The sequence below is a fragment of the Chiroxiphia lanceolata genome, chromosome 14 (genome assembly GCF_009829145.1).
Source record: "Chiroxiphia lanceolata isolate bChiLan1 chromosome 14, bChiLan1.pri, whole genome shotgun sequence".
Classification (NCBI taxonomy): domain Eukaryota; kingdom Metazoa; phylum Chordata; class Aves; order Passeriformes; family Pipridae; genus Chiroxiphia; species Chiroxiphia lanceolata.
The window spans coordinates 3,785,224-3,811,802 of NC_045650.1; the positions used below are offsets into that span (position 1 = coordinate 3,785,224).

A 26,579-nucleotide genomic window follows, 5' to 3' on the forward strand; every position below is an offset into this window, starting at 1 on the left:
CAGGGCTGCTGTCCCTGCTCCCAGGGCTGCTGTCCCTGCTCCCAGGGCTGCTGTCCCTGCTCCTAGGGCTGCTGTCCTTGCTCTCGGAGCTGCAGGGCCTGGAGCCCAGTGGGAACAGAGTGAAGCAGGAGTCAGGACATCCCCCGTGTTTCCAATCAAGCCTTCCTTGGGCGAGGGGACAGGTGTGTCAGCCTGACACCTCTCCAGGTCTGGAATACTTCTCCCAGTGTTCAGCACTTGGAAGCTTCATGTTCATTCACTGTTTTATTGTGTTCAGGCTCTTGGGTTATGCACAAAAAGTAGGTAGGGAGATCTGGTGCCTCTACCAGTGACAGCTCTGGTTCTGCCAGCCCCTTCCTGGGGCTTTTGGGTTTTAACTCCTCCTTTTCCTGCTGGGAATCTTGTGTTCCATGTGCATGGAAGTGCAGTGTAAAAAAGGCTCACAGCCAACCCATAAGCAAACATCTCTGGTTTTTTGGCTCATGATGGAATGAAATTTTAGATGTTAGAATCTTGCATTAAAATCCCTGCAGATGGAAGTTTTGGCTGTGTGGGGATTGTTTGATTTGAAATCCAGGCAAATAATCCCACTGGGCATTGCTGTCACTTTTCTCAGAACTTTAAAAAAAAAAAGGAGAAAAGGAAGGGAAGATCCCAAAGAAAGAAAAAACCAGTCTCTGGATGTGCAGAGGGTCTGTGTTTGGGGAAGTGGCCTTTGAACAGGCCATGACTGTGGGGAAGAGCGTTGACTCGGCAGTGGTGACCCTCCTGAAGCACTTGACAGAAGCATCTGCAGCAGAGTGGAGGGATGGTTCAGCTCTGGTTGGGCTGAGGACACGTGTCCTGACTGAAGGCAGGGGGCATCTGATCTGCACAGCCCCCCAGAGCTCTGGGGAGTTTGTGCTTGAGGCTGAGCTGGGCTCTTGGGCAAAGCAACTGGATGCTGCCAGTGTGGTCCAGGAGCCTGGGCAGGCCAGGGAATGGGGAGTGAGCAACTGAAAAAGTGTCAGGGAGCAGCCAGGAAGGAGAGTTAAAGGGGAATGCTCTGTGTCACCCTCCTTCTCATAGAATCATGGAATATTCTGAGTTGGGAGGGACCCACAGGGATCATCCAGTCCAACTCCTGGTCCTGCTCAGGACACCCCAACAATCCCACCTTGTCCAAACGCTCCTTGAGCTCCGGCAGCTGTGGGGCCATGACCACTGCCCTGGGGAGCCTGTTCAGTGCCCAACCACCTCTTCCCTGCAGCCAAAAGAGAGAAAGATTTTCTTCTGAATTTGGTGCTTCAGTAGGAAAAGAGGTGTGGTTTCAGCTGACACAGAACCATTTTCATGCACTGGAACAAAATGTGAAGTTTATTAAATGGTGCTTTTACACCCAGTCTTCAGGTGTTGCCGATGATAAGATGTTCTGTGCTAGAATCCTGGTGGCACCACAATAGTCCTCAACAAGCAGGTGTTAAAGGATGAATGGATTCACCCCCACACACTCCCCCAGCACTTGGGTATTGTTTGTTAAGAGCAGAATTTGACTGAAGCTGTGATAATACGTCGATTCTTAAGGTGCCTTCATAGAAAGTAAACCTAAAACGCATTAAAAAGTCATCAGGGCTTTGTTAGGCAGTGATGCTGCTGCTGTTTGCCAGAAGCTGGGGAGATATAAATAAGGAAATGTTACTTGTCCTCCTACTTGACTAATGGGTAAAGGAATCTGCTTTTGGCCACTGTGGGAGGAAAGTAGCTAAACAGACACTCAAGAGGATGCAGCAAGTCAGTTCTGACCTATTTATGGCCTTTTAGTATCTTGTTAGAATTTGACTGTAGTGGAGCTGTGGTGGAATTGGCTGTACTGTGTGTCTGGCACCAAATTAGTGACACTCAAAACCCCAGCTCCAACATTAACTCAGACCCTGTGTACATTTAAATGAAAAAATCAATACCATTTGAGTCTGAATATTCAAATCATGTAGCACTAACAGAGGCGATTTGCTTTTGTCAGCTTCTCCTGTGACCATGCCCACAACATCATTAAAGCCTTGAGCTTTGGCAGCAGATGTCTGTCTGCTTTTGTAGGTCCAAATGACATATATCCCAAACCTTTGTGTGGTGTGACTGCAAAGAGCCTTTGGAATCATGTTCCTGAGCAGTTGCTTTCCCTCCTCACCACTCTCCTGACGGACTCTGTGCATACAGAGCTCTGCCTGCAGGGATGTGACAGTGCTCACCTGGGTGGAAATCACAGAGTCACAGGATCACTGGGGTTGGAAAAGACCTCCAGGATCATCCAGTCCAACGTGTTCCCAATCCCCACCTTGTCACCCAGCCCAGAGCACTGAGTGCCACGTCCAGTTGTTCCTTGGACACCTCCAGGGATGGGGACTCCACCACCTCCCTGGGCAGCTGTGCCAGGGCTGGGCAACCTTTTCCAGGAAGAAATTCCTCCTGCTGTCCAACCTGACCCTCCCCTGGCACAGCTTGAGGCCATTTCCTCTCATCCTGTCCCTTGCTCTCTGGGAGCAGAGCCCGACCCCCTCTGGCTCCCCCCTCCTGTCAGGGAGTTGCAGAGCCAGAAGGTCCCCCCTGAGCCTCCTTTTCTCCAGGATGAGCCCCTCCCAGCTCCCTCAGCTGCTCCTGCTGCTCCAGCCCCTTCCCCAGCTCCATTCTCTTCCCTGGACACATATCTCTGGAAGGACCCTTGGCTGCATTGAGAATTCTGATCCCCCAGGACTTTAATGCATGGAGGTGACATAAACTTTCCTGTTTGGTTCTTCTGGTAGGAAAAAACTTGTTGAATACAGAAGGATCTTCAGACTTGGGTTTTGTTGGTGTGGGATTTAGCAAGTTTTCAGGCCTTGGATTATTGAATGAGTGCACTTACAATGGCATTGTAATCCATGAGAGAAGCTTTTCTTTTTGTTCTCATGAATCAGCTTTTTCATTTATGTAACTTTCTATGCTTTCTGGAGCAAGTCGTGGTCTTGTTTTGGGAAGTGCAGACTTTGTCCTTTGTTCCAGTTATATTCCTGGCTTGTGCTCCAAAATCTGGTCAGTGGGGTGGTACCTTAGGCCTGGCTAAAGCCCCTCTGCAGACAGACCACGTGTTTCCAGACGTGATGCAACCTCTGGGTTAAATTGCAAAAACCTTTTGGTGGCCTGGATTTTCCCCCCAGTCTCTCCCTTGAGTGGTGGTCCCTTTGCATCCTTGCACACCAAGACTCTTTCCTGCTTTTAAAAAGTGTCCCCAGAACCACATGTGAGCAACAGGAACGTGGTTGTTGCTCTCTGTGTGAGCTGGAGCCTGTTCCCTCCTGCCCCAGCTCTTGGGCTGGTGATGCTGATGCAGCTTGGGGTCAGTGGTAAAAACCATCCCCAAATAAACAAATTTTAAGCTGTTGGGGTGTAACCACATCAAACCAGGGCTGCTCTGCAGGATACATGTGGATATGCCATGGGCTTTCCCAAAGGGAGGCAGGGAGTCAGTACATATGGAGCCCATCTGGACATTGCCTAATTTCTGGAATTAAAAAAAAAAAAAGAGCAGCACAAGTCCAGCGTGAACTTTTTGCAGCCTCTCGTGTGTGATTTAGGTCACGGAAGTTTGTGGTGGTTTTGCTGTGTTTGTCCTCAGTCTCATTCCCTGCAGACCAGAAGCCAAACATCAAGAGGGACAATGATGGCACTGCTATGCTTAAAATAGCCAGAACAAAGAAGTGCTTTGAGTTCTGTGATGATAATTACCCAGGCCTAAAAATAGGCAGATGTTCTACCAGGCAGGGAGAAGTAACAGTGAGACAGGAATTGCTGGGAGACACCTGGCAAAGCTCTGAGCAGGCAGGTCATTGCTGGAGGCACCTCGGGGTTTCCCACCCTCTGATCACCATTCACAGAACTGGCACATTGGAATTTTAAGCTAATATGAGGGGGAGGGGGGGAAATCCGGCTTGTTCATACAAATAAAACCAACAAAACCACTTAGACAACAAAATAGCTTCTGAAAAACCAGGGAAACCTCTGATGGAAGCCAGGGCTGAGGCTGCTCAGGGGTGTTTTGACTTGGAAGGGGGGGCCTCCTGCAGTGCTGGGGTGGAGAATAAGCTTAGGGGGCTGTCAGGATTCCCTGACATTTAAATCCATGGCTGAGCTGCCAGGCTCTAACTCCTACAAATTATGTTGTACTGGGAGGTGAAACTCTAAGCGTTTTGCAGCTCATTTGCAAGTCTGAGCTGCTGCATTACCAACCCAGGTGGGGAAGGCAAGATCATTGTAGAAATCAGATGAAAAATGTAAAAACCAAACGAAATCCCCCAGTATTTTTCCCTCCTCATTCCAAGCAGTGGCAGTGGGTGGCAGCAGTGCTGGCCAGGCCCAGCAGCACAGGCAGGCAAGTCCCAAAGGCAAGGCCAGAGCTCAGCCCAACTTACTTGTCTTGGCAGCAGCTCCACATTCCTCGTGCTGCCCCATCCTTCCAAAGAAAACCACTTCCTGGGGGTTCTCCCCTTGCTCCTGGCTGCCCATGGAGTTTGCTGAACATTTTTTATGCTGCACTTCTTCCATTTGCTGTTAAATTGCACCTTATCAATCTTGCAAAGGCTCTGAAGTGTTCAAAGAACGGATGGACACAAGTCTGGCCACAAACAGTAACATCACCTGGAGTTCAGACTTTACCTCTTGCACAAATGATGAAGCAGCTTCTTTAAAATCATCAGTGGCATAAAATAAAACTGTTTTAAAGCTGTAGTTGCTTTTCCTAATCTAGAACTCAAAAAGCTGGAATTGGAAATGGCAAAAAAAAACCCCCTTTTAAAGCTGTTTTTGTCTTGAAACTGAATTGAGAAGTGTGTGAGATGCAGATGTGCTGGAGGGTGTGGCTTTGCTGCTGTCCTGGTGCTGGATCCCAGCTGTGAGGTTGGGAGAGGCAGCTCAGGACACACCTTCAGCAGGAGCTGGAGAGAATCATGGAATTGTTAAGGTTGGAAAAGACCTTTGAGATCATCAAGTCCAACCATCAGCCCAGCCCCACCGTGTTCACCACTAACCCATGTCCCAGGTGCCACATCCACACATTTTTTGAACATTTCCAGGGATGGTGACTCCATCACTTCCCTGGGCAGCCTGTTCCAATGCTTTGCAACCCCTTCCATGCATAAATTTTTCCCAATATCCAATCTAAACCTCCCCTGGTGCCAGGACAGCAGAGCCACAGCCAGCAAGTTTGTTTTGTGACCAAAACAGCAGCACTCAGACTGTAAACTCGCTTCGGGTTCCAGTAGTCCTTAAATAGATTTCCAAAACATGTCTATTGTCCAACAAGGGATTTATTTATAAACTGAAAAAATAACAAGACTTTAAAAAAACAACCCAAACCCCTTCTTGGCCAGCTGTGCAGACAAGACTGCTCTGTGTGTGTGTGCCTGTGTACAGCAAGGAGATGGAAACAGAAGTGAAGTTCAGTTCAATAAAGTGTTTAAAATAAGTGTTTCCCTGCAGTTGGCTGGTGGTAGGAGAGGCTGGTTGTTGGACAGGCAGCACAATCCTGGCTGGAGCTGAGGATGGAGTGTCCTGCAGCATCATTCCTGCCTCCTTTTTTGTTATCTTATTCCCACTTTGGGGTTAAAACTCCCTCTTTGATGGACTGATTTGTTGGAAAATATCACCTGTTTGTACTCTTGGCAGCTCTGACGTGGTTCCTCTTGTGTTCCTGACGTCACTGACGGGATTTAGATCTAAGAACAACAAATTACATTTTTGATGTGTATTCAAGTGAGGGACAGAACTTGTTCATAATTTTATGCTCATTTTTAGAATGTTCTTCGTGCCCATGCTCTGTTGAAAGCTTAATGTTTCTTGTTTGGCTTCTAACTGGAAAGGAAGAGGACCTTGATACCCAATGGGTCTTGTACAGAAGATCACAGTGTGGTGCTGAGACTTCACTTAACCACAGTAACTTATCATAAAACTATTTCTGTCTCTGGAATAGACAATGAAAGCCCAAAGAAAGAGAAAATAGATTTATTTGGTTAAATGCTTCTTTCAATATTACCTTGGGAACAGCAGCAAAAAGTGTAAGGTTTCCATTGGTGGAGCCATTGTAGCTGTTTTTCTCCCAAGTGTGTTCAGGCCCAGAATCCAGGAGTGTGTTTCTGTTCCTGGGATGGGGGTAAAGGCACCTGTGAGCAAAACTGGCTTTCCCAAGGGTATCCTTGTTTCCCAGGCAAGGCAGTGGGGAGCTCCAGCACAGCAGGACTGACTTCTTCTCCCACCCCATCTCCTTCCATCCCTCCGTCTCCATCCCAGCTCCACCCTGGGATTCCCCCCATCTCCATCCATCCACTTTGCTCATTCCTGCAGGCTCTTCCCTTCCTTACAGCTCTGTGCCCATCCCTATCCTTGTTTTCTCTGTTCTGGTGCTCTTGTGTCTCCAGAGTCCTCCTGCCCCCCCCAAGTGTTGGTCCCAACCCTCCAAACCTTGCCGGGCTCCACAGTTCCTGGGCTGACTCTGTGCACATTCCCAGCTCTCCTCTGGTGCTCTGGGCCCCGCACGACGTGTCAGGAGCACTCGGAATAAACAGGGATTTTTGTGTTTGCCAACTGCAGGGAGCTGCAGTTGAAAGGCCAACATCCCTTCAGACATGACAGTTGTTTACGTAGGACGAGGTGTGGGATCTGGAGAGGCGCTGGCCCGTGTCCAGGCCTGGTCAGGCAACCGAGAGAGGATTTCTGGGAAGCGAGGGCTGTGTGTTGACAGGCGCATCCTGAAGGAAGGCTCCTCGCTCCTTCCCAAACATGGGCAGCAGGAACCATCCTCCAGGCTGTCCTGAGGAGAACGTGTGCCCTTTCCAGTAAGACAAAACACCCTGAAGCAGCAGCAGACGTCTCTTGCTCTATTTTCAGCCTTTCCCTCCCCGTGGTATTCCACTGCCTGGGATTAATGGAAGTTGTCTAAATAAAATCCCATAAAATAACCGGATCTGGCAGCTTGGTGTCCGCTCTGCCCAGCGGTTGGGGCCGTGTTTCTCTGGAGCAGTTGGAGCTCTTGTGTAAGCTCTTGTCACCTTGTCTGAGGAACTGGGAGGACATCGCTGCTTAATATCCCAGCTTTTTTTTCCCCTCTGGCCAGAAACTAAGATTCAGACTAATACCCCTCATGCATCAACACCAGCTCCTTGGTTTCCTGTAGAGCTCTTTGGGGAATTACCTCCCTTGCCCACAGATGGCCTGAGGGTGACACAGAGACCAAACTTCCATGTTTGCCTTCCAGTGGTGCCTCTTCTAGCGGAAAAAATACATTTCCAGCCTTGCCAGCTTTTCAAAAACAAGCAGAAGGGGGTTGTGGTGGCCCTTTGGAGCCACAGTCCTGAATCTGGGATGTGGTGCTGCTACTTGGAGCTGAAAAAACAATGTCTGTCCCAGTGTGAGATGCTGTGTGAGGAGGTGTGGGTGGCTGGGAGACGATCCAAGAGTCAAAATGATTAAAAAAATAAAGGCACTTCTCAGGAGATCAAAATGCTGATTACTGTCCAACTTAGAGCTCTTGTTTTTCGTTGCAGATTGTATAGTTTAATGGCAAATTAGGTAAAAAGTTGGTTTTCTTTAATTTCTTATTAATCCCAGGACATCTCAAAATGTGTTCTCATTAAAGCATCAGATTTTGGACAAGTTAAGGGACTGAAAACTATAGAAAATTAATTGGATTTGTAATTTAGACATTGTAGGAAATGCTTAATTAAAATCTGATGGGTTCAAGGAAAAAAAAATACCATTTGCTGCCAGGTCACACTGGCAGAGGAGTTTGCAATTCCGAAGACCTTTCCCTTATTTTAGCCCTGCAGAACAGTTCCTGAAGGAAGTGCTCACTCTTTTTTTCCCTGCGAGCTGCGGGAGAAAAGGTTCCCCTGCTCCTCCTTCCTGCTGCTGTTAAAGGCAGGGGGAGAAACCTCTTACCCTCCGGGCTGAGTCTGCTCAGAAACGTTTTTCTCTGCAGCCTCTCCATGAATTATTTCCTGGGGCGGTATTAACTCTTCCAGCTTTATTTATTTTTAGCCACAATGAAAATTAGCAACATCCTCGTGTTCGAGGGTGCTCGCACATGGAGTCCAGCGGCTGCTGTGCCCACACGGGAGGAGGAGGAATTATGTTGGCTTTGCAGCCCCGGGCAGGCAGTCGGGGGTACGTGAGAGAGCAGGACTGGTCCCTCTGTGCTACACCAAGGTTTGGTTGAGCCTGGCCACGGATAGAGCAGCTAAAGACTTCAGGGTATGCGTGAGGATTCCCTCTTTGGATTTGCCGGGCGCTGCTCCCCAACCCACCCCCTTCCAGGGCAGCGCTTTCCCCCCTCTCCCACCTCAGCCCCCTGCTGTTCCCGGTCCGGATGGGTGCTGTGGGTCCGGATGGGTGCTGTGGGTCCGGATGGGTGCCGTGGGTCCGGATGGGTGCCGTGGGTCAGGATGGGTGCCGTGGGTCGGGATGGGTGCCGTGGGTCGGGATGGGTGCCGTGGGTCCGGATGGGTGCCGTGGGTGCGGGGCTGTGGAGCCGGGGCTCAGGCTCCATATTTGGAGCTGGCTGTGCCCTGACCCCGGCGCTGCTCCGTGTTTTCCCGTGGCCGTATATGGAGCGGCTGCTCCGGGAGCAGGGGCTGACCTGAGTTAGCACCAGTGCAACATCTGTATGAAAGGGCTGCTCTTGCGGCTCTGAGCTCCTTAGGTTAAAGCCAGGCCTTGGACTGGCTTTGGAGTGAAGGGAGTAATTCGAAGAGAACGAATTTCCCATGAAATCCCGTTTTTTTTATTGTTTGGCAGGATGTGCGTGGTTATAATTTCCTTTATGGTGGTAAAGTCATGCAGAGGGAGAGCAGAGCATAAGCAGAACATCTCTGAGTGAGGAAGTCAGTAATTCAGAATGACAGTAACAAAAACCACCTTCCCTGTGCAAAGCCAGTGCAGTGTTTGCTGCGCAGATCATGCTTTTCCTTTGGATTCTGTGTGAGTGCACAAGGACAGGCAGCATCAGGTGTGGGACCTCAGCCAGCCTCCCTGACACCAGTGGGAATGGGGGATGAGGGATCACAGCTCTCCAGAGACTGTACCTGCCTCTGTTGACACCCAGAACACAGCAGAAGAGGGATTTTTTTTTTTTGCAAAGAAACATGAGCCAGAATTGCCTTGGGATCTTACAGTTAATGGACTCTGTGAGATCTCTGTCCTGGCACCAAGGTGGACAAAAATGTGGACTCTGAGAAGGGGGATTCGGCCTATGCTGAAGGAAAGAGGTTATGCCTCAAATGTGCCTCAGCAAACTCCACTGCACCTGTAAGAACAACATTGCCCCGAGATAACTGTAAAGCCCGGCCAGCACAGCCTCTGCAGGGCCCTGCTCACCCCTCTGCTTTCAGGGGGCACCTTCAAGGTTCACAAAGGGACAGTGTCATAGGCTTCAGCCTGTTCAGTTATGTAGGAGCCAAGTCAAAGCTCAGATCTGACTCTTCAGAGATACTTTTGGATTCTAAGAACTCTCTTACCGCTTCCATTCTCAGCCTGTTTCGCACTCCCTGGTTCCTGTGTCGAACCCCGCAACTGCAGGAAAGATGGTCTGACTGATTTTGTTTGCCTTCTCTCCTCCCCTCCCTCTTTTGTGACAGATTAAAAAGCAGCAGCAAGATGTGTTAGGCTTCTTGGAGGCCAACAAAATCGAATTTGAGGAAAAGGATATCGCCGCCAACGAGGAGAATCGGAAATGGATGCGCGAGAACGTCCCCGAGGACAGTCGGCCCGCGAGCGGGAACCCCCTGCCCCCCCGGCTCTTCAACGACAGCCGCTACCTCGGGGTGAGGCTCCCTGCCCCATCCCACCCCTCCTCCTCACTACCTCCCTGCCCCATCCCACCCCTCCTCCTCACTGCCTCCCTGCCCCATCCCACCCCTCCTCCTCACTGGCTCCCTGTCCCTATCCCACCCCTCCTCCTCACTGGCTCCCTGCCCCATCCCACCCCTCTTCCTCACTGTCTCCCTTGTCCCCATCCCACCCCTCTTCCTCACTGTCTCCCTTGTCCCCATCCCACCCCTCTTCCTCGCTGCCTCCCTGCCCCATCCCACCCCTCCTCCTCACTGCCTCCCTGCCCCATCCCACCCCTCTTTCTCACTGTCTCCCTGCCCCATCCCACCCCTCTTTCTCACTGTCTCCCTGCCCCATCCCACCCCTCTTCCTCACTGTCTCCCTGTCCCCATCCCACTCCTCTTCCTCACTGCCACAGCCTGTGCTTTGCTGCTGTGACCAGCAAGGCAGGGCTTGGCCAGCTGTACCCTTGTGAAGGGTGTGGAAGGTGTCAGACATTGCCCCTCCTCTCAGGCTTTTAATAATAATTGATTCTTGAATATTCCAGTTCCACCATAAGAGAGGTTAAAATTTGGACCCCCTATTCAGATCCCACCTTGCAGTGTATATGTAATTTTTTTTCCTTGTGGTTTTTTCCCCCCTCCTACAGTTCAGAGGTTTTTTTAATTCTCATGATTGTGAACTAACACCTCACAGAAACCGGCCCTGTTGCACCAGCCTTGTGTTCTGTAGCAAGTTCAGAGATCTGTTCTGCCCAGGTGTGGATTCCAAATCATATAAAGTCATGTTCTGCCATGATAATAAATCAGTTTTCTTCTTGGGATCAGCTCTTTGTGCTGCTGGCAAAAGGAAGGCTGCTGTGGTCCACTTACTGCAGTGCCTTGCACAGATTAAAACTCATGTTGCAAACACAAATCCTACTGGTAATTATTTTAATGCTTGATCAAAAGTAAGTTGCCCTGCAGTACTTGTACTCAGCAGGCCATGCTTGAATGATTATTAGATTAACTGTTAGATTTATTTTTAAAACTTAATATGCTCTGAACAGAGCTCACAGTGTGCATTCCTCTGGTCCTTTTGAAGTCTGGTTCTGACCTGCAAAGTCTGTAAAGTCAGAACTTGCCAGTGCTGGACCTTTGTGAGGAGATTCTGTGGCTACTAAAAGCAATTACTCGCAATTGTGCCAGGAATTTTTCTTGCTTGTAATAGAAGCAGAACTTGAAACAATATTCACAGAGAGCTATTGTACCCCTCAGCTCTCAGAATTTACTGACTGTGGTTATGACATGGAAAAAGGTTGGTTTGGAATGACAAATGTGAGGACAAATGTTAGCACAGATGCTTCTCATGCACCCCCACTGCACCCCAAGAGAGTTCTGAATACAGGAATTTTGGGGAGGGGTATGGGTACTTCACACCAGTTCTTGCAGTTCTTCTTATTTCATCCACAAAATTTTGCTTGATGTCACTTTGAATGTTTGAAGTTCAGTCAGTCTGTGCTGCTGGATTCAAGTTGCTCCAGTTCAGCTTCCAGGAAGGTAAAAGTTAATTCTGTGCCCAGAATTTGAACCTCTTTCTGTCTTTATCTGATGCCTCTCAAGCATGAACTTCCCTCTTTGTTCCATCTGATGCAGCACAACTGGCAGAGGAAAGAGCAAATTGACTTTCCTGGCCCGTGCACAGCAGAGAGGCTGGAACTGGGGATGCTGTGCAGGTTGGCAGGAGCCCTGCTCCTCACTCCCAGGAATTCCTTTCCTGGGAGATGCAGTGGAACAGGCTGAAGGACTGTGCACCAGCAAGATAAACAAGCCCTTTGTTATCAAGCAGCCCCAGTCCTGTCAACGGAAGGACTTCAGGGAGGATTTACCATAATCATCCACATTTTTATCAAACTGGTACCCAAATGCTGCGTGTGCAAATGCAGCAATAATTTGCCATCCCTGGTCTCCAGGCAGCTGGAATTCTCTGCTCCCTGTACTTTGTTCTGTTCCAGCTGCAGCAGCCTCTCCTCGGAGCTGCCCCTCTCTGCAGTCTGCAAACAGCAGTTACTGTTCCTTAGGCTATTCCCCACCAGCCAGCCAGGAATCCAGAGCAGTGTGTGCTAAACAGCAGCTCTCCCAGACTCCAGCCTGAGACTGCTGCCTTGCCGTGGGCTCCCCAGCCAGGACTCCTGCATCCAGACATTCCTCAGGAAAGCTGGAGGAGGCTGGTGCTGTGCCACAGTTAAAAGGGAGAGCAGGAAGGTCACAGGGCAGATGTGTGCTGAGTGCAGGAGTCAAGAGTGAGGGAATTCCGTGGTAACTCAGACAGCAGTGGGCTTGCACAAACCTCCTGGGTTCCCTTGGTTGGAGTTTGGTATTCCTTCTTTTATTTAATTGTTTTTACCATAATTTCCCTGTGCGTGTGTTCGGGGCACCTGTAGTGCCCTGTGAGCACAAGGAACAGTGCCACCCCTTTGCCTTCATTTGCACAGACCAATCCTGAGTGGGAAACACGGTGGGAAAGGTGCACTCTGAGTGTAAAGGTTTCAGTTGAACTTCTGACAGGTTTAAGGAGCTGGAGTTCCCAGTTGCACTGTTGCCATCGCTGATCAGGAATTAGCAGTGACATCTGGGGACAGCAGTGGTTGTGATGACAAGGTCCAGGCTCAGCCTCTCCTGCAGGAGGGACATCCACACCAGACCCAGTCACAACTGCCTTGGTATGGAGTCTGTGCCTCTGGGAAAGGCTGGAGCACCTCACAGCAACATCTTGTGGGGACAGAGAGGGAAATTCTCAGCTTGTCCCTTTCCAGCGGAGCAGTGGGTGTGGCGTTGGTGCCAGTGACACATACCTGAGGTGACACCGCGTTTGGCATTCGGCCACACGAGGCAGTTGGCCTGGTGAGAGTTGGGTGACACCCCAAGCTGATCTGAGGTCATTTCTGACAATTCATTCTTGTGTCTTTGTCCCCCTCCCTGACTCCCCCGGTGCAGGACTACGAGGCTTTCTTCGAGGCGCGGGAGAACAACGCGGTTTACGCGTTTTTAGGCTTGACTGCACCCCCTGGTTCAAAGGTAGGTGAACCTCAGAGTGAACCCCAGTCTGTGTCCTAGGTCTTGTTCTTCTCTGCTCATAGTAGGGTGTGTTACCTGTGCCGTGGTTGCCCCAATCAACCTGTGAGATACTCAGTCTCCAGAGGCTTTCAGGCTTCAGCTTCAAAAGACGAGTTAATATTTGCACCGAGGAATGCATAAGAAATCTAGATGAAAAAAAGTGTCACAAAACCAAAGAATGTTTTCAGTTCAGTGAAAAAATTTAATTCATGTGGAATTTTGATGAGATTTTTGTACTAGAAAATCCCTTGAAACCAGAGTCACTGTTTCTGAAATAACGTGGTCTTGCTTCAGAGTTATTTTTTTCCTCCAGCTTGTTATCCAAGGCTTGTTTTCCTTTGCCAATTACAAACTGGGCTGCTGCTTTGCAGATGCAATGGGCTGGAATTCTCCTTTTGATTTTGATAGGATAGGACAAGCCTGCTTTATACGTTTCACTTGACAGCAGCAGGATCCTCCAGGTCACTTCCAGCGTTCTTGTTCCAGTGGATAAACACGGCGCTTCCTTTCAGCTTTACTCAAGTACGAGTCGAAGGTCGTGCTGTGCACATCACCAAGAGACCTAATTTTAAGGGTGGATGGTGACCCATCAGCAGTGAGACCTGCAGGTTGTGGGCCAGACTGAAGCAGTTTAGGGAGCCAAACTAATTTCCAGCAATAGCTCCACTGATGGGAACGGTGCTGCCTCGTGCAGAGAGCAAAGCCTGGGATCTGTGCCCCAGCGTCACACGCTGCCCTCGGCACACAGTCCTGGGAATCTCAGGGAAGTTCCTTGGAACAGCTGCACAGCAGAGCCTGCAGGATGGAGCCAAGGAGGGAGGAAGCAGACTGTGGGATGCAGGGAAGCTCGTTCCCTACCCCTGGGAAGTGCAGTGGTACCGGAGAGCAGCTGCTGCCATAACAAATCAGGTCACCTGTCTCCGTAAGGTGCGTGAGCATCGCTGCTCCCCGGCCCTGCTGGCTGGCAGAGCACACAGCAGGGTGGCAGTGCTCTGACTCTGTCCTAAGGGATGCTCCAATTCCGCCCTCACCTAAGGAAAAGGTGAATTTAAAACAGGAGGAATAGAACACACTTGTGCTCTGCTGAATTTCCATGTTGCGTTGGGCTGAGGATGATAAATAACCTTTGCAGAAGTGACCTTTACCCCCCTGCATCCTGTTCTTGGGCTGACTTTGGGAATCCCTCCCACAATTAGGATGTACAACCAAACCAATTTCCTGCTGCTGAGGAGGAGACAAGGATGTGCAGGTGCTGAAATTGGAATTTACAGTGTAGCTGGGCGAAGCTTGGATACAACACTGTAGGGAATGGCATTGCATCTGCATAAAATGGAAGGAGTCTGGGATCAGCCTGTGTGTGATTGGAAGGAGGGTCTTGGCAGGAAACCTCCATTCAATGCCATTGTGAGATATTTCAGAAGTTAGTTGACTCTGAATGCAAAGGTTTCATATAAATGCTAAACAGGAATGGCTCAGAAGTGAGCATGGAAAATCCAAGTAACTATTTTCTGAGCCCTGGTGATTTGGTTTGTGCTTTGGGCACTGAGAGTCCAATTGGATCTACAAACCCTGGGAAAGGCTGTCATTGAACTGATCATAAATATCCCTTTTTTGATTTTATAGGGAGAGGAATTTGTGAATCAAAGGCTGTGTTTAATTATTTCCTTATTAAGGATTTAAGGACTGAGAAGATGCTCAGTGAGGGGCCTAGAGAGAGAAATAAGGAAAAGTGGGAGAGAGGGACAGTGTCAAAGCTGGAAAGCTGAGCCTCTCCCAGGTAACTTGCAGGACCACACCCAAGGAAATGGAGTTTGACCTTCAAGAAAAATAGGTCAGCAGGTTCTTCAAGTTAATTGTACCCAAGTTCCTGGGGATGAGGGAAATACTTCTCCAGGAATCCTCTCCAGCTCTCCACTGCCTGTTCTGAAGAGAAGTCCTTTGTCTTGCAAAAAAAAAAAAAAAAAGTGAGGTGTCACTATTGCAGTGCCCAGGACTGGGTAATGGAGTTATTACAAAGCCAAGGGAACTGATCCTCCTTCTTACCATTCAAAGAACCACTTGTCTTTCAGAAAGTATCAAACACCCTGCTTTTTTCCAGGCTGTGTAGTTCTTTTTGACCTTCCCCATATTCTTCACCTGCCTTTTGTGCCCCAGAGGCACAGGGTGTCCCTGCAGGAGCAGGGGGTGCCCGATGCCATCCCCACGCACGGCCAGCGGAGCAGAGCACGCTCCTGGAGCGCTCCCACGGCCCCAGTTCAAAGGCAGGATGAGGGCAGACAGCCAGGAAAACCACAGTGATCCACCACCCCCAGGATAAGGGAGAGCTGCGTGGGACTTCCTGCAGGCTGGGCTCACCCACTGGGTCCCCTCTCTTGAAAATCTTACAGACTTCTTGGAAATGGTTCAGCAGTGCTGGCTCCTGGTAACAATGGTATTGTTGAGTCTGTTAGTTCAATGCAGTCACAAAAGCAAACAGCTCCATTACATAAAGGTTGAGTTTGGCAGATGTTGAACTTTGTCCTTGCAAATAAACCGGGCTGTCCCCACTGAGGGCACTGGGACTGGAATTCTCTTTGTAGGCCCTGTTGCTGCTAAGAGGTCATTAAATTAATCTGCAGTCAAAAGTACACTTGGAGAAACCATCCATAAGGAAATTCCTTTTGTATTTCTCCTGTTGTCGTTCTGTTCCCATTTGTGATCACCTTAAAAAGGCTGAAAGACACCTGAAAAATGCAGGTTATTGTTTTATAATGTTCCTTCTGAACATACTGAGAAAGTCCTAATAATCTATGTAATTCTCTTTTGCTGTTTCAGGAAGCTGAAGCACTGGCCAAGCAGCAAGCGTGAATTTCAACTGCCTTAAATTTGTCTGTAAAGGGAATTTCCACAGCTTTTTATAAAATAGTCCAACTGTCTCTGCTTCAAGAAATGTAGATGTGATTTCTAACATTGATTGGTGCTTGCAGCATTCACTGTACGTAACCCAAACTGAACACAAGTGGAGATGGGAACTCGAGGTGGGGAGCAGGAGTGGGTTGGGATGGGTTGGAGGCTGAGGAAGCCCAAGCAATCAGACATGAATGATTTCACTTAGTTTAAACTGTCCTGGCAATTCGTGCATTTTGTGGGAACTTAAAAAGAAACTATTTTAGTACTAAAAATGCAGGTGGGTTTTACCCAGAGATCCAGCTATTTAAACAGCATCTAAAACCTCGTCAGAGGTTTTAGGTTCAGTGCCTGAGTTGCCTCAAAAATGTTACTGAATTACATAGTAATTTTTCCGTGTCTTTCCTGGTTTCAGATGGAACTTTAGGTGGTACTGTGTAGTATAACCATTGTAGTTGCTTTGGAAAGTTGTGTTTGTTCTTTTGTAGAATGGCTATTTAAGGTTTGTATTGTTACACACTGTACAGATGATAAAACCCCAGCGAACCCGTGTATTTCTCACTGAAACGATCCGTGTGGGCTCCTTTAACAAAAAGGGATGTGGGCCCTGGACAGAAGTCCCTCACAGCTGCCTAAGCACGAGTGATGACACATCTGGGGGCAAGACTCAATGTTGCAAACAAGCCAAAACGGCCAGAAATGGCATTTCCTTACCTGTGTAAGGGTGAAAGCCTTTAATGTATTCCTCTACAAAAATTCCAGTTCACACTGCTTAGAGCATTAAACATCTCACTGCATGTTCAAGTAGCCATTTGGTTCATATAGTATTTTTTCAAACGAGGAAATAAATGTTCGAATAGGAAAAACTATTATAATTAAGCAAGAGGACTTCTTTTTTTAAGGTTTAAAAACTTCTTTTCTCCATTGTTATTGCCATATCACAAAGCTAATACAGGAGCTGCAGATCTATCAAAGTGTCTTGTACTGGTGAATTTACCACGTGCAATATTAACCTGTGTGTTCTCCCAGTGCTCAGGAGGGAGCCTGTTATTCCTGGCCATATTTTAATTCCTGATTTATGTTTTGGGGAGCCTGGGAGGCAGTTTGAAGCTTGTGCTTACAAAAGCACCCCAGTATCACAAGGCAGAGGGATGGATGGATTTTGCCTTACCTTAAAGAAAACACACACAATTGTCCTTTTTTTATTAACAGGCTTTATCAGGAATTACTGAAATCCTGTGAAATTTAAGATCTCTTGGAAATAGAAGTTTGGTTACGTTTTAAATCCAGCATCAGATTTTTCTTGTTTACTATGATTTCATCTTTCTGAACGAGGTGATTTTTCTTTCTTAATATTGGCTTAAACTTTCTCCGTGACTAAACTCCTGGTCAGGTTTTTTGGGACCTATGGAATACTAAGTAAGTGGGATTTGACACACAAGTCTCTGCACCCACACCAGCTTGCTGTGTTTTCCTGTGCAAGTTTGGTGAATTACAGCCATTATTTTGGAGAAGCTGTAATTAAAACTCGCTGCCAAATTCTGTCAGTTCAGCGACCCAAAACATTCAGAAACGAGGTCAATCTCTGTCTCAACGGTCAAGAAAATTGCCAAGTTTAAGAAAGCAAAGTCACTCCCCTCGTCTGTCCCCCCCCTGCCATATGGGAGCGTTCAAACTGTATCAGCATTCCTAAGCCAGCTCTGGGAGCCAGGCTGAATTATTCCTTTGTCTGGGGAACAAGGCACCAACACAAACTGAAAATACCGAAAATCTCTTTGTGGTGTGTGTAAAACTTGAGTTTTTTGATGCAGATCTCTTGCATGACTTTAGGAGTGCCAGGAATCTGTTACCTCTGTGCTGTATTTCTGTTTCTATGGGTGCAAGAACTGAATTTGTTCCTTTCTTTCTTATTTTTTCCTCTGTAGAGGGCAGGCATTGAGGATTTAAGCTGTATATTAACCGTTCCTGTATCATTCCAATAAAATTGTTTTAGAAAGCTTTCTCACACCATCGGCCTGTTTGCATGTTTTGTTCACGGTTTGAAGTTTTAGGTTGGAAGAAGAAGAGTTTTCAGATGGAAATCGTGCTTTTGAAAAGTTCAGGATTCATACGAGGTGAACATCACTAATCCACCGCTGCTGTGGGCGAATCTGCTGGCTTGGATCTCTCACCTGTTGCCACTAATGGGTCTTAATTACTAAATGGGATTTAATTTCAGATACATCTCCCCAAAACTGTCTGTAAGGTTTGAGGTTTTTCCCTTATTAACTCATTTCCCGCTCGTTCCCCAAGGCAGGCACAAGTTGGAAGCAGCCGAGGCAGCAGCTGCATCCCAAGCCCAGAGAGCTCTCCCAACCCTCTCCCTGCTCTTTTACAAACCATAATTAATTAGCTTTATGCTGCTCACAGCAGGGAACTGTGGTATTTAATATTTGTGTTGCCACAGAGCAGTGCAGGAAAGATTTTAAACTAAAACTGTTATTTTAACCTTTCCCTGTTTGCCTGGTACATCAGCAGGTACCCCCTCGGCTTTGCACCACCTGGAAGATCTGCAGAGCTACAGGAATCCCATTCTCAGCTCTAAACAGCCCTGGGATTTGCCCAAATCCCAGACTTCAATTCACATCCTCTGTGGAGGAAACCAATAACCTGATTTTTTAAGGACTTTTGTGAGTTTTACAGGATCAGCTTCTTTCTGTGTGAACAACAACAGCCCAACCAGGAACTCTCAGTCACACTGATGCCTTTTCAAGGTGATTATTGCTTGTCTCTCACACTTGCTCTTCTTCAGTGTCTTAAAAATGGTCCATAAGATGGGAAAAGGGCTTTGGATGCCATTTCTAAATTGCAATGAATCCCATTTCCTTCCCCTGTGTATCCACTTGTCTTGTACAACCCACAAAAAAAAAAAAAATCACTGGTTTTCTTCTTTGTTTATAAAACATCTTAAACCCACAATTGTTGCTCATTAATGTAAAGCTCAATACAAATAGTTTTCCAGAATCTGTTTGGAAACCCAGCTCTGTGTGTGCATACAATGTGCCCTTCCCTTGCTGTTCAGGTTCCAGTGGTGTGTGCTGCAATAATAAACTTTTCTACCAATTCCTGTGGGATTTTATTAATTTCTCATATCCTCAGTCTCTATGCCATGGAAAGTTCTGGAATGTCTGATTATATCCCTCAGCTCACGTTGTACCCATTTCATGGGAGGGTTTGTGTTCTGCCTGCTCTGTACCTACACATAATAATCCACTCCACAAATAAATCATATCTTTTATTGTTTTCCCCTGCAGAAATACTCTGTGATTTATCCATATTACGTGATCTTGGTAGAATGTTTTAGATGGAAAAGTTCGCTATGAAAATTTTGAAGTTTATCGTTAAAAATTTGGACTGAGTGGGTAAACTTTTGGAAGTGCAAAAGGATTCTGAAAGTCCAAGTGATGAAGTAGAAATTGCTGTGTTACTACAGGAGGTGAGCACAGTGCTGCTGTGAGTACTGAGTATCCAAAATCCAGGTATTTAGTACAAAATACATTTATTTAGTGCGTTGTATTCATGACATATCAAAATTGGTCGTGTATATACTGTACTAGCAATATATAGTAATTCCTTATATATGTTAATTTTATATATAATATACACACCATATAGCAATATACAGTAATTCCTTATATATGTTAATTATATATAATATATATACACACACGATATAGCAATATATAATATTTCTTTATAGTAATCCCTCTCTCACAAGTTGGCTTATTGAAGATATCATCAGGAACCTGGCGATGTCTTCATTTTAAGTCGCTTGGTGTTTCAAAATCCCTAAATAAAAGGAAACTGGCACATCATTAATACAACGTGAGCAGCACTAGAACTCCCAGTTCTTTTCTGAACCCTTTCCCCAGCAAGCAGGACAGGTTATTTTGTGTTTATACAACCCGAAGTTATCGGACACACGTTTTATGACCGGGAGCATCCATGGAATCCATGAGTTTATCCGCGGAATCCCTGAGCTCTGGGTCCTGCCCGGCCCCGCCGGGAGGGGCCGCAATGGCGCCCGCGGCCCCTCAGCGCCGCCGCCGCGCGCCGTTGCTGCGGCAACCGGCAGCCACTCAGCGGCCGGGCCGGGCCTGCCCTGCCTTCCCATTGGGCGAGGTCGCCGTCCGTCAGCGCGAATTCCCTCCCCCCCAGGTACTTAAGCCTCGGAGGTGGCGGTGGCTGAGGGTGGTGTTATGTGGGGGTTGGCGGTCGGCAGTAGTTCTGGAGGTCTCCATTGCAGCCGCCGCTGCCTGTGCCCCCCGGGCTTCCCTATGCCCTCCGCTCGCTGGTGTGTGGGGAAAATGGGCGGTTTTCCATTAATAAAGCCCTGCCCTGTGTCAGCAGCGCGGGGCTGAGCTCACCTGAGGGCGGGCAGGGGCTGCTCTGCGGCGGGTGTTCGAGGGCTCGGTTGGGCTACTCGGGGGAAGTGCTGGGGGTTTAAATCCAAACTAAAGGACTTGCGGCAGCTGTGCTCGGAAAAACAAACAAACAAACAAACCCCACAAAACAACTAAAACAGTCAGTGTCTGTTTCATGTTTTTATGCATGTGAAATACACAGGCTGTGCTGAAAAAGAGGACTTTGCTTACATGCAGCTATAGTTGTGTAATATAAGTATGTGTGGTAACATACCATGCTGTAGTATTTATCTTGGGCATATGTGTATATATATATATATATATATATATATATATATATATATATATGTCTTTTTCATATATTCCACAGCTGGTGAATGCTACAGTAGTTTTTTTACCTCTGTATTCTGACATCCTTGCCTTGCTGTTTCTTCCAACTATGCTCAGCTTCTGAAATAACTTTGGTTCTGGTTTTATTTTTTGTCAATAAAAGGGCATTTCTTTTTGATGGAATTGATAGAAATGCATTGATTTTCTTGGATGTTGGTGCGTTTAACACCTGAATCCTAGAATACTTTGAGTTGGAAGGGACCTTTAAAGCCCATCTTATTCTACCCCCTGCCATGGCAGGGACACCTTCACTAGACCAGGTTGCTGACACTGCAACTGGAATGGGAGGTGATTTGGTTTTAATCACACAAGGTGAATTATCTGACTTGGTTTCTTTGTCTCTGTTACTTTTGTGTTTTGTTGAAACAGCTGCACGAAAATTCCAGCTGCAGCTGGCACTCATTACAAGCTCAGCAAGGTTTTAAACTACTTGGAATTTGAACCACCCTGGTTCCTGCCCCCCAAGACTCTGAGCAGTGGCTCTGCTGAAGTCCCAACCACACCTTCTGTGCAGAAATTAGTAATGTAAAATGATTAAATATGAAGTAATTTTAAACAGCTTTTAAATGGGCTCTTATATAAATTCAGTGGGAATAAAAATAGCTGTAATTCTGCCTCCACAAAAAGTGGGGTCTTTTTTGAAATAGAGGTGAAAAGGAAGGAACAGGAGTAATTTTAGAGACTCCCTTAGACCTAAATGGCCAGAGTTACTTCAGGCCTTACATTAATTAATTTCTAAGGCACAACATGGCTTCCCACTGCCAGAGGGCAAGGTTAGGCGGAATACTGGGAAGGAATTCTTGGCTGGGAGGGGGGGGAGGCCCTGGCACAGGTTGGCCAGAGAAGCTGTGGCTGCCCCTGGATCCCTGGAAGTGTCCAAGGCCCAGTTGGATGGGGCTTGGAGCAACCTGGTCTAGTGGAAGGTGTCCCTGCCCATGGCAGGGAGTAGGACTGGATGATCTTTGAGGTCCTTACATCCCCAGCCATCCTGTATGAACATTATTTTACTACCAAAACATATTGTGTGATGGGTTGCAGTCAATATGCTGCTGTAAGGTTATCTTGACACTCCAGTTTTATTCTATATTGTCCTTACCATTAAGCAGTGTCATTTTAGGATCTTTTGTCTAGTACTTGGATGAGATTCAGCTTCTGATTTATTGGGGGGTTTTTTTGTCTTCTGAGTAAAAGGAAATTTAGAAAAGGCATCAACAGAAAACTGTGCAGACTGTGTATGGACTGGATGTTGTGCTGATCAGTGGGATGGCTCAGTGCTTGACCTCAGCTTCAGCTTGAAAAGGACACACTAAAACCCCCTTGGAGGAACCTCAGACGTGCCACTGAGCCAGCGGCAATTTTTGAGCCCAGAAAAAGTGAGTTTGGTCGAAGAGCGACATGATTGTCCACAGCTGTCCCATGGCTGTTGCTTTCACAGATCCTCATATTTGTGTGTTATAAACACGGCGTGTTTCATCAAAATCTTGATGACATGAAGTCGTCAAATTCTTTCCCATCAGCAGGACGTCACAAGAGTCTAAATTTAGCTGCGTCTCCGAAGGAGAAGTGGTGTGAATAGCACAGTAAGTCAGCTGGGTGGTGGAGCAACGCTCAACTCAACGTGTCAATGGACACGTCTGGTGGAATTTGGTTCCAGTTTCGAGCAGCACAGCCCCTCTGATCCCTCCCTGTGCCCTATTATGGCAGTCCCAGCTCGCTGGCATCACACCGCGGTCGGAAATCTCTCAGCCCAGTTTCCAACATCCTCTTTGAGGCTGGGCCTCCCTTTGTGTTCAAACCCCGCGCCCTTTCCCGCTGGGATCGCTTCTGTTTTCACAGGGAACAAAAAATGGGGAAGCACATCATGTGTGTGTCGGGCTCTTTGCTCACAGAGAGCAGTGAAGGAGGAGTATGTAAGAGTCTGTCCTCCCCCAGCAGCTGGAGTGGGACAGCTCTGGGCTCGGGGAAATCACCTCAGACCCTGCTGGGCTTGGTAAGTTGGGCTTTTTGTGCCTTGCTTTTTCCCTTATGCTTTATCCCAGAGGGCAGGAGCCACTTATTTCATTTGAAACAGAGCAGTTTTGTTAAAATTACCCTATTTCAGCTCTACGTGAACATTTTCAAAGCAATAAACCAAAATTTATTAGCAGGGAAGGAGCTGGGTGCCTTGAGGTCTTACAGACCAGGGTAAGGACCTGGTTACACGTCCTAGGAGGAACACAGCATTCCAAATTCCAGGGACCTTCAGCAAGATTTAAATTGCCGAGTATTCTCCTCTTTTGGGAAAATGGTTTTCTGGCTGAAGTGCTTCAGAATGTGTTGTCCAGCTTTTTGCATATGTAAATGATACAGTAGATAACCAGTGATGCTGATGTAGCCAAGTGTGCTTTGGCCTCAAAATTCCAGGGTTCCCTTCAGCTCCAGGGAGGGACTCATGCCAGTCAAGCTAAAACAACCCCCCAAAAGAAAAAAACCACCATTTCAAGCCATGAGCACACTGTGGGGATGTGAATGTACTTGAATTATGCAGAGATTCAAAAGATATTTGAAGGATAGAATGATTTTCTTGTGTTCATCTTTCCCATCCCTCCACAAGGGGAGTGGTGATGATCTTCTCCTTGGTGAGTTCGGGTCTGACTTTAAAAGTGAAGGTTCCCATTGATTTTAACAGTAAGTGAATTGAAAAGGAATGATAAGGAATCATTAAATGTAGATTATTTTGAGACACTTTTCACTACTTATCACTTCACTATCGGGGAGGACAAATTAACTGTGTCTTTTAAATTCATCAGTAAGAGGGACTCTAAGCACCTCTGTCCAGCAGCTCTGTGAGCTGCATTTTGGGTGCATTTTTATTATACTTGCAGACCTCTCAGCATCTTTTGAAGCTCCTTGGTACCTCACAGGAGGGCTCAAGTCAGAAACAACCTCCAAATCTGAATTTGCTCTTTATATCCTTCCTGTGTCACTTCTTTAGCTCTTAGAAATTTTTGTTTTTCAATGGAAAACACTGATTTGCAACTGATGATGGTGACTCAGACAAGTAAGATGAATTTGCTGATTTTTACAGCTTGTAAGTACTAAGTGTCTCAAGTAGCCATGATGCAGGAGAGACCTGGAAACAGAATGGATGTTAGAGATGAAAAGCTGTTTAATGCCCTCCCTTTATCTTCAGAATGATTTTTGTGGGCATGGTAAAGAAGTGAAAAGAGGAAAAGCATGTTTGCTAAAAATAAATACTCTCGAGAAAAAATAAAGAGAAAAAAATCACAATATTTATTAAATATGTTGTTATTATTATTATTATTATTCTCTGCCTGTCTTTCAGTCCCAGGGCTCCATGGAACTCTGGTGATCAGACTGTTACTCCCACTTGTCCTCATGTTGGCAGAAGGCATCTTAATGAGGCTCATCTATAAAGAAAGCTGTCATCAAGATAAGCCTCGGAAATCCCCTGCATCCCAAAAGGCTAAAGAGGGAATCTGGAGACAGAAACTTGTAGACATCCCAAAAATCAAAGGCTTTGCTGATGGATGCGAGAAGAGGGATGAGATCTCTGCTCGAAGCAGCAAAACAGAACCCAGGAGCGGCCCTGGCTGGGGATCCAGAGAAAGGGAACCTGCAAAAGATCAGGAAATGCAGGTTAAAGGGCCTGTATCCCCAGCTTTACACATCCCCAGGAGAGGCCAAAGCCTAGACCAGCTGGATTTGTACAGATCCTGGCCATGCAACAGCATTTACCAGAACTATCCCGACCTGCAGATCGGGGGGGACCATGTGGGGGAACACACGTGTGACTCGGGCTGTGTCCTGGACCACGTGTGGGATGAACTTCCTGATGGCCCTGTCCTGCTGTCCATAGATATTCCCCTGGGCCAGTCCCCTCCCTGGGAGCATCCTGAAAAGCCCAGTGTGACATCCCTGTCTGGGCATGAAGCTGAAGCTGCAGAGAGGAGCATCGTGCTCTCTGAGGAGCCTCTTTCCAGCTCCACGCTCAACAAGTACATGGAAGCCAAGGTGGCAGAGCTCTACAAGCAGTTTTTTGAAGAAAGCCTGGCCAGGTGTGGCTCTGTAACAAATCTCCTGACCTGCAGCTGGCTGAGGAACAGCCTGGAGCAGATAAGCTTCCAGATCTCCCAGGAGCAGAACATAGAAGCCTCCAAGGCCAGAGGAGCCCTCCTGCACTCGCTGGCTTTGTTGAGTTGGCGAAACGCTCCCAACAGGAACAGCTCAGAGTTCAGCACCCCAAACCTGCAAATCTCCAACCCAGAGGGGGTGAAACGGAGCTGCAGGGTGCAGTTCCCATCCTGACTGAGCTGGGCTGAAGGGATGGATGGCATTAGGGTAGGAATATTTCGCTCCAGGGATGAGCTTGGGAAGTTGGAACATTTACACACTACACTTTTTCAAATCACTGTTTTAAGGCTTAAACTGTAGGGGAAGTAAAAGTCACTGGTTTCTTTTTTCTAATACAGAATTTGAAATTAATTTCTCTCTAAAATGCTAGTTAATCATGTTTTTATAGTGTCTATAGAATCATAAATTCATCAAGGTTGGAAACAACCACTAAGATCAAGTCCAACCATCAACCCAGCACCACCATGTCCTTGAGTGCCTCATCAACATATAAAACTGTTTAATTTTTGTCAAAATCAGCAAGCAAAAATGACTGCAGCATCCCTGAAACAGCAGTGCAAGGTTCCTGCATCTTTGGTAATTTAAATGCAGATTTTGATATGGAAATCCTGTTACTTTCAAACTCATTTTCTTCCCTTTCTCTTACTTCTCAGTAAGTATGGAAATGAATCATTGTGTCACCATTGTAAAATGAGAAATGAATTGGATTGTTACCTGCCCTGCAGAAGTTTTTTTCTAGTAAAGAACGTTTTTTGTTGTTGTGTTTTGGTTTTTTTTCCCTGTGGTTTTGTTTGTTTGTTTTAATCCAGCATCTTTATTTGTTGGGAGTTTCTTAAAATCATCTCTGAGCTGAAAGAAAATACCAATAGGCTTGAAAGAACATTGAGAAGATCTGAATTCACAAGGGATTCACCTTGAAGCTCCTAATTCAAATAATATAACTTATTAATTAGTGGCATTTACTGTAATAGAAGCTGTGTGATGGGGCTTAGAGTTAAAATTGGGCCTGTTTTGGTCTGTACAGGGATGGGAATTTGCAGATTAAAGGAATATGGACCCTTAATAATTAATTTCCCTCAGCTGCCTTCTCAAATCTGATTCCTGCTCTTGCTCTCATCTTGAAACCCCAACTTCCAATTTTTCATGTTATTTTTTAAACAGCCTTCACCCTGAGGCAGACTTTGCCTTGGTGTCACTGTGGTAGGATGGGCATTTTCAGATGGAGGAAAGAAAAGAGTTTGGCTGGAGTTTGGGTGGCAGGATTGAGAAGAAGCTGCTCCTGAGGGAAGAGTGATCTGGGTGGCCAAAGTAAGAACTTCTCTCTCGTGAGTAAAATGACAGGCAAAGACAATTCCCACTGAGAAAATAATTCCATAAAATCAGACTCATACACATCCAAGACCTAACTGATCATTGCCTGATGAACAATTCCCATTTTCTACTAACTCTAATACTATATCTAGTCCTTTTTTTCCAAGAGGATGACAAGGAAAAGGATGACTTGCTTCACTGTGGCTTGCCCTCATTCCACATGTGCCTCATGAATGCCCTTCTCAGCATTCCAAATCAAGTCAGGAGTCCTTAGGAAGAGGCCAGATGACTTCATTAAACTCCAGAGCAGTCCAGGGTGGGCAGAACTCCTAAGTTTTCCTTGGGAGAGAGAATAAATTAACTGAGGGTGAGGGGGAAAACATTCCGAAGGGCACCAGTAACCCAAGGGTTTGCAGCTAACTGGAGAAAAAAGTGCTCCTTGGCATTTGAGCTGCCTTTGGTTCCCCCTGGGATCCGTTTATAGTTCAAACCAAAGTCTGGAAAGACGTTAATTGCATGAGGTTCTTCCTCA

At 46.9% G+C, this 26,579-nt stretch overlaps 2 protein-coding genes and 1 long non-coding RNA gene across 4 annotated transcripts in view; 2 read left to right on the top strand and 1 right to left on the bottom strand.

Moving 5' to 3' along the window:
- The window catches only part of SH3BGRL (SH3 domain binding glutamate rich protein like), a 31,578-nt gene extending 13,759 nt beyond the window's left edge, over positions 1-17,819 (top strand). The window contains exons 2-4 of the mRNA XM_032701805.1: positions 9,636-9,821; positions 12,804-12,884; positions 15,738-17,819. Coding sequence (XP_032557696.1) covers positions 9,636-9,821; positions 12,804-12,884; positions 15,738-15,770 — 300 coding nt within the window. The 3' untranslated portion in view covers positions 15,771-17,819. The remainder of the gene's footprint in view (positions 1-9,635; positions 9,822-12,803; positions 12,885-15,737) is intronic.
- A 1,703-nt stretch (positions 17,820-19,522) lies between these two features.
- LOC116794126 lies at positions 19,523-19,886 on the bottom strand. Its single transcript, XR_004359695.1, has 2 exons — positions 19,773-19,886; positions 19,523-19,637 (listed from the first exon to the last, which is right to left on the bottom strand). It is a non-coding gene; the product is annotated as an uncharacterized LOC116794126 (long non-coding RNA).
- A 1,719-nt stretch (positions 19,887-21,605) lies between these two features.
- On the top strand, positions 21,606-25,511 carry LOC116793843 (protein CXorf21-like). 2 transcript variants are annotated; one of them, XM_032702009.1, is made up of 2 exons: positions 21,606-22,592; positions 23,928-25,511. In XM_032702009.1, exon 2 carries the CDS (start codon positions 23,981-23,983, stop codon positions 24,908-24,910), a length of 930 nt encoding a protein of 309 aa, XP_032557900.1. In that variant the 5' UTR covers positions 21,606-22,592; positions 23,928-23,980; the 3' UTR covers positions 24,911-25,511. The 2 variants fall into 2 exon arrangements, with proteins under 2 accessions (XP_032557900.1, XP_032557901.1); XM_032702010.1 differs by having other exon boundaries at positions 22,535-22,592; positions 23,934-25,511.
- The last annotated feature ends 1,068 nt before the right edge of the window (positions 25,512-26,579 follow it).

What these genes read in the sequence shown, in the direction of transcription:
- LOC116793843 (XM_032702009.1), top strand. Translation starts at nt 23,981, where the DNA reads ATGTTGGCAGAAGGCATCTTAATGAGGCTCATCTATAAAGAAAGCTGT.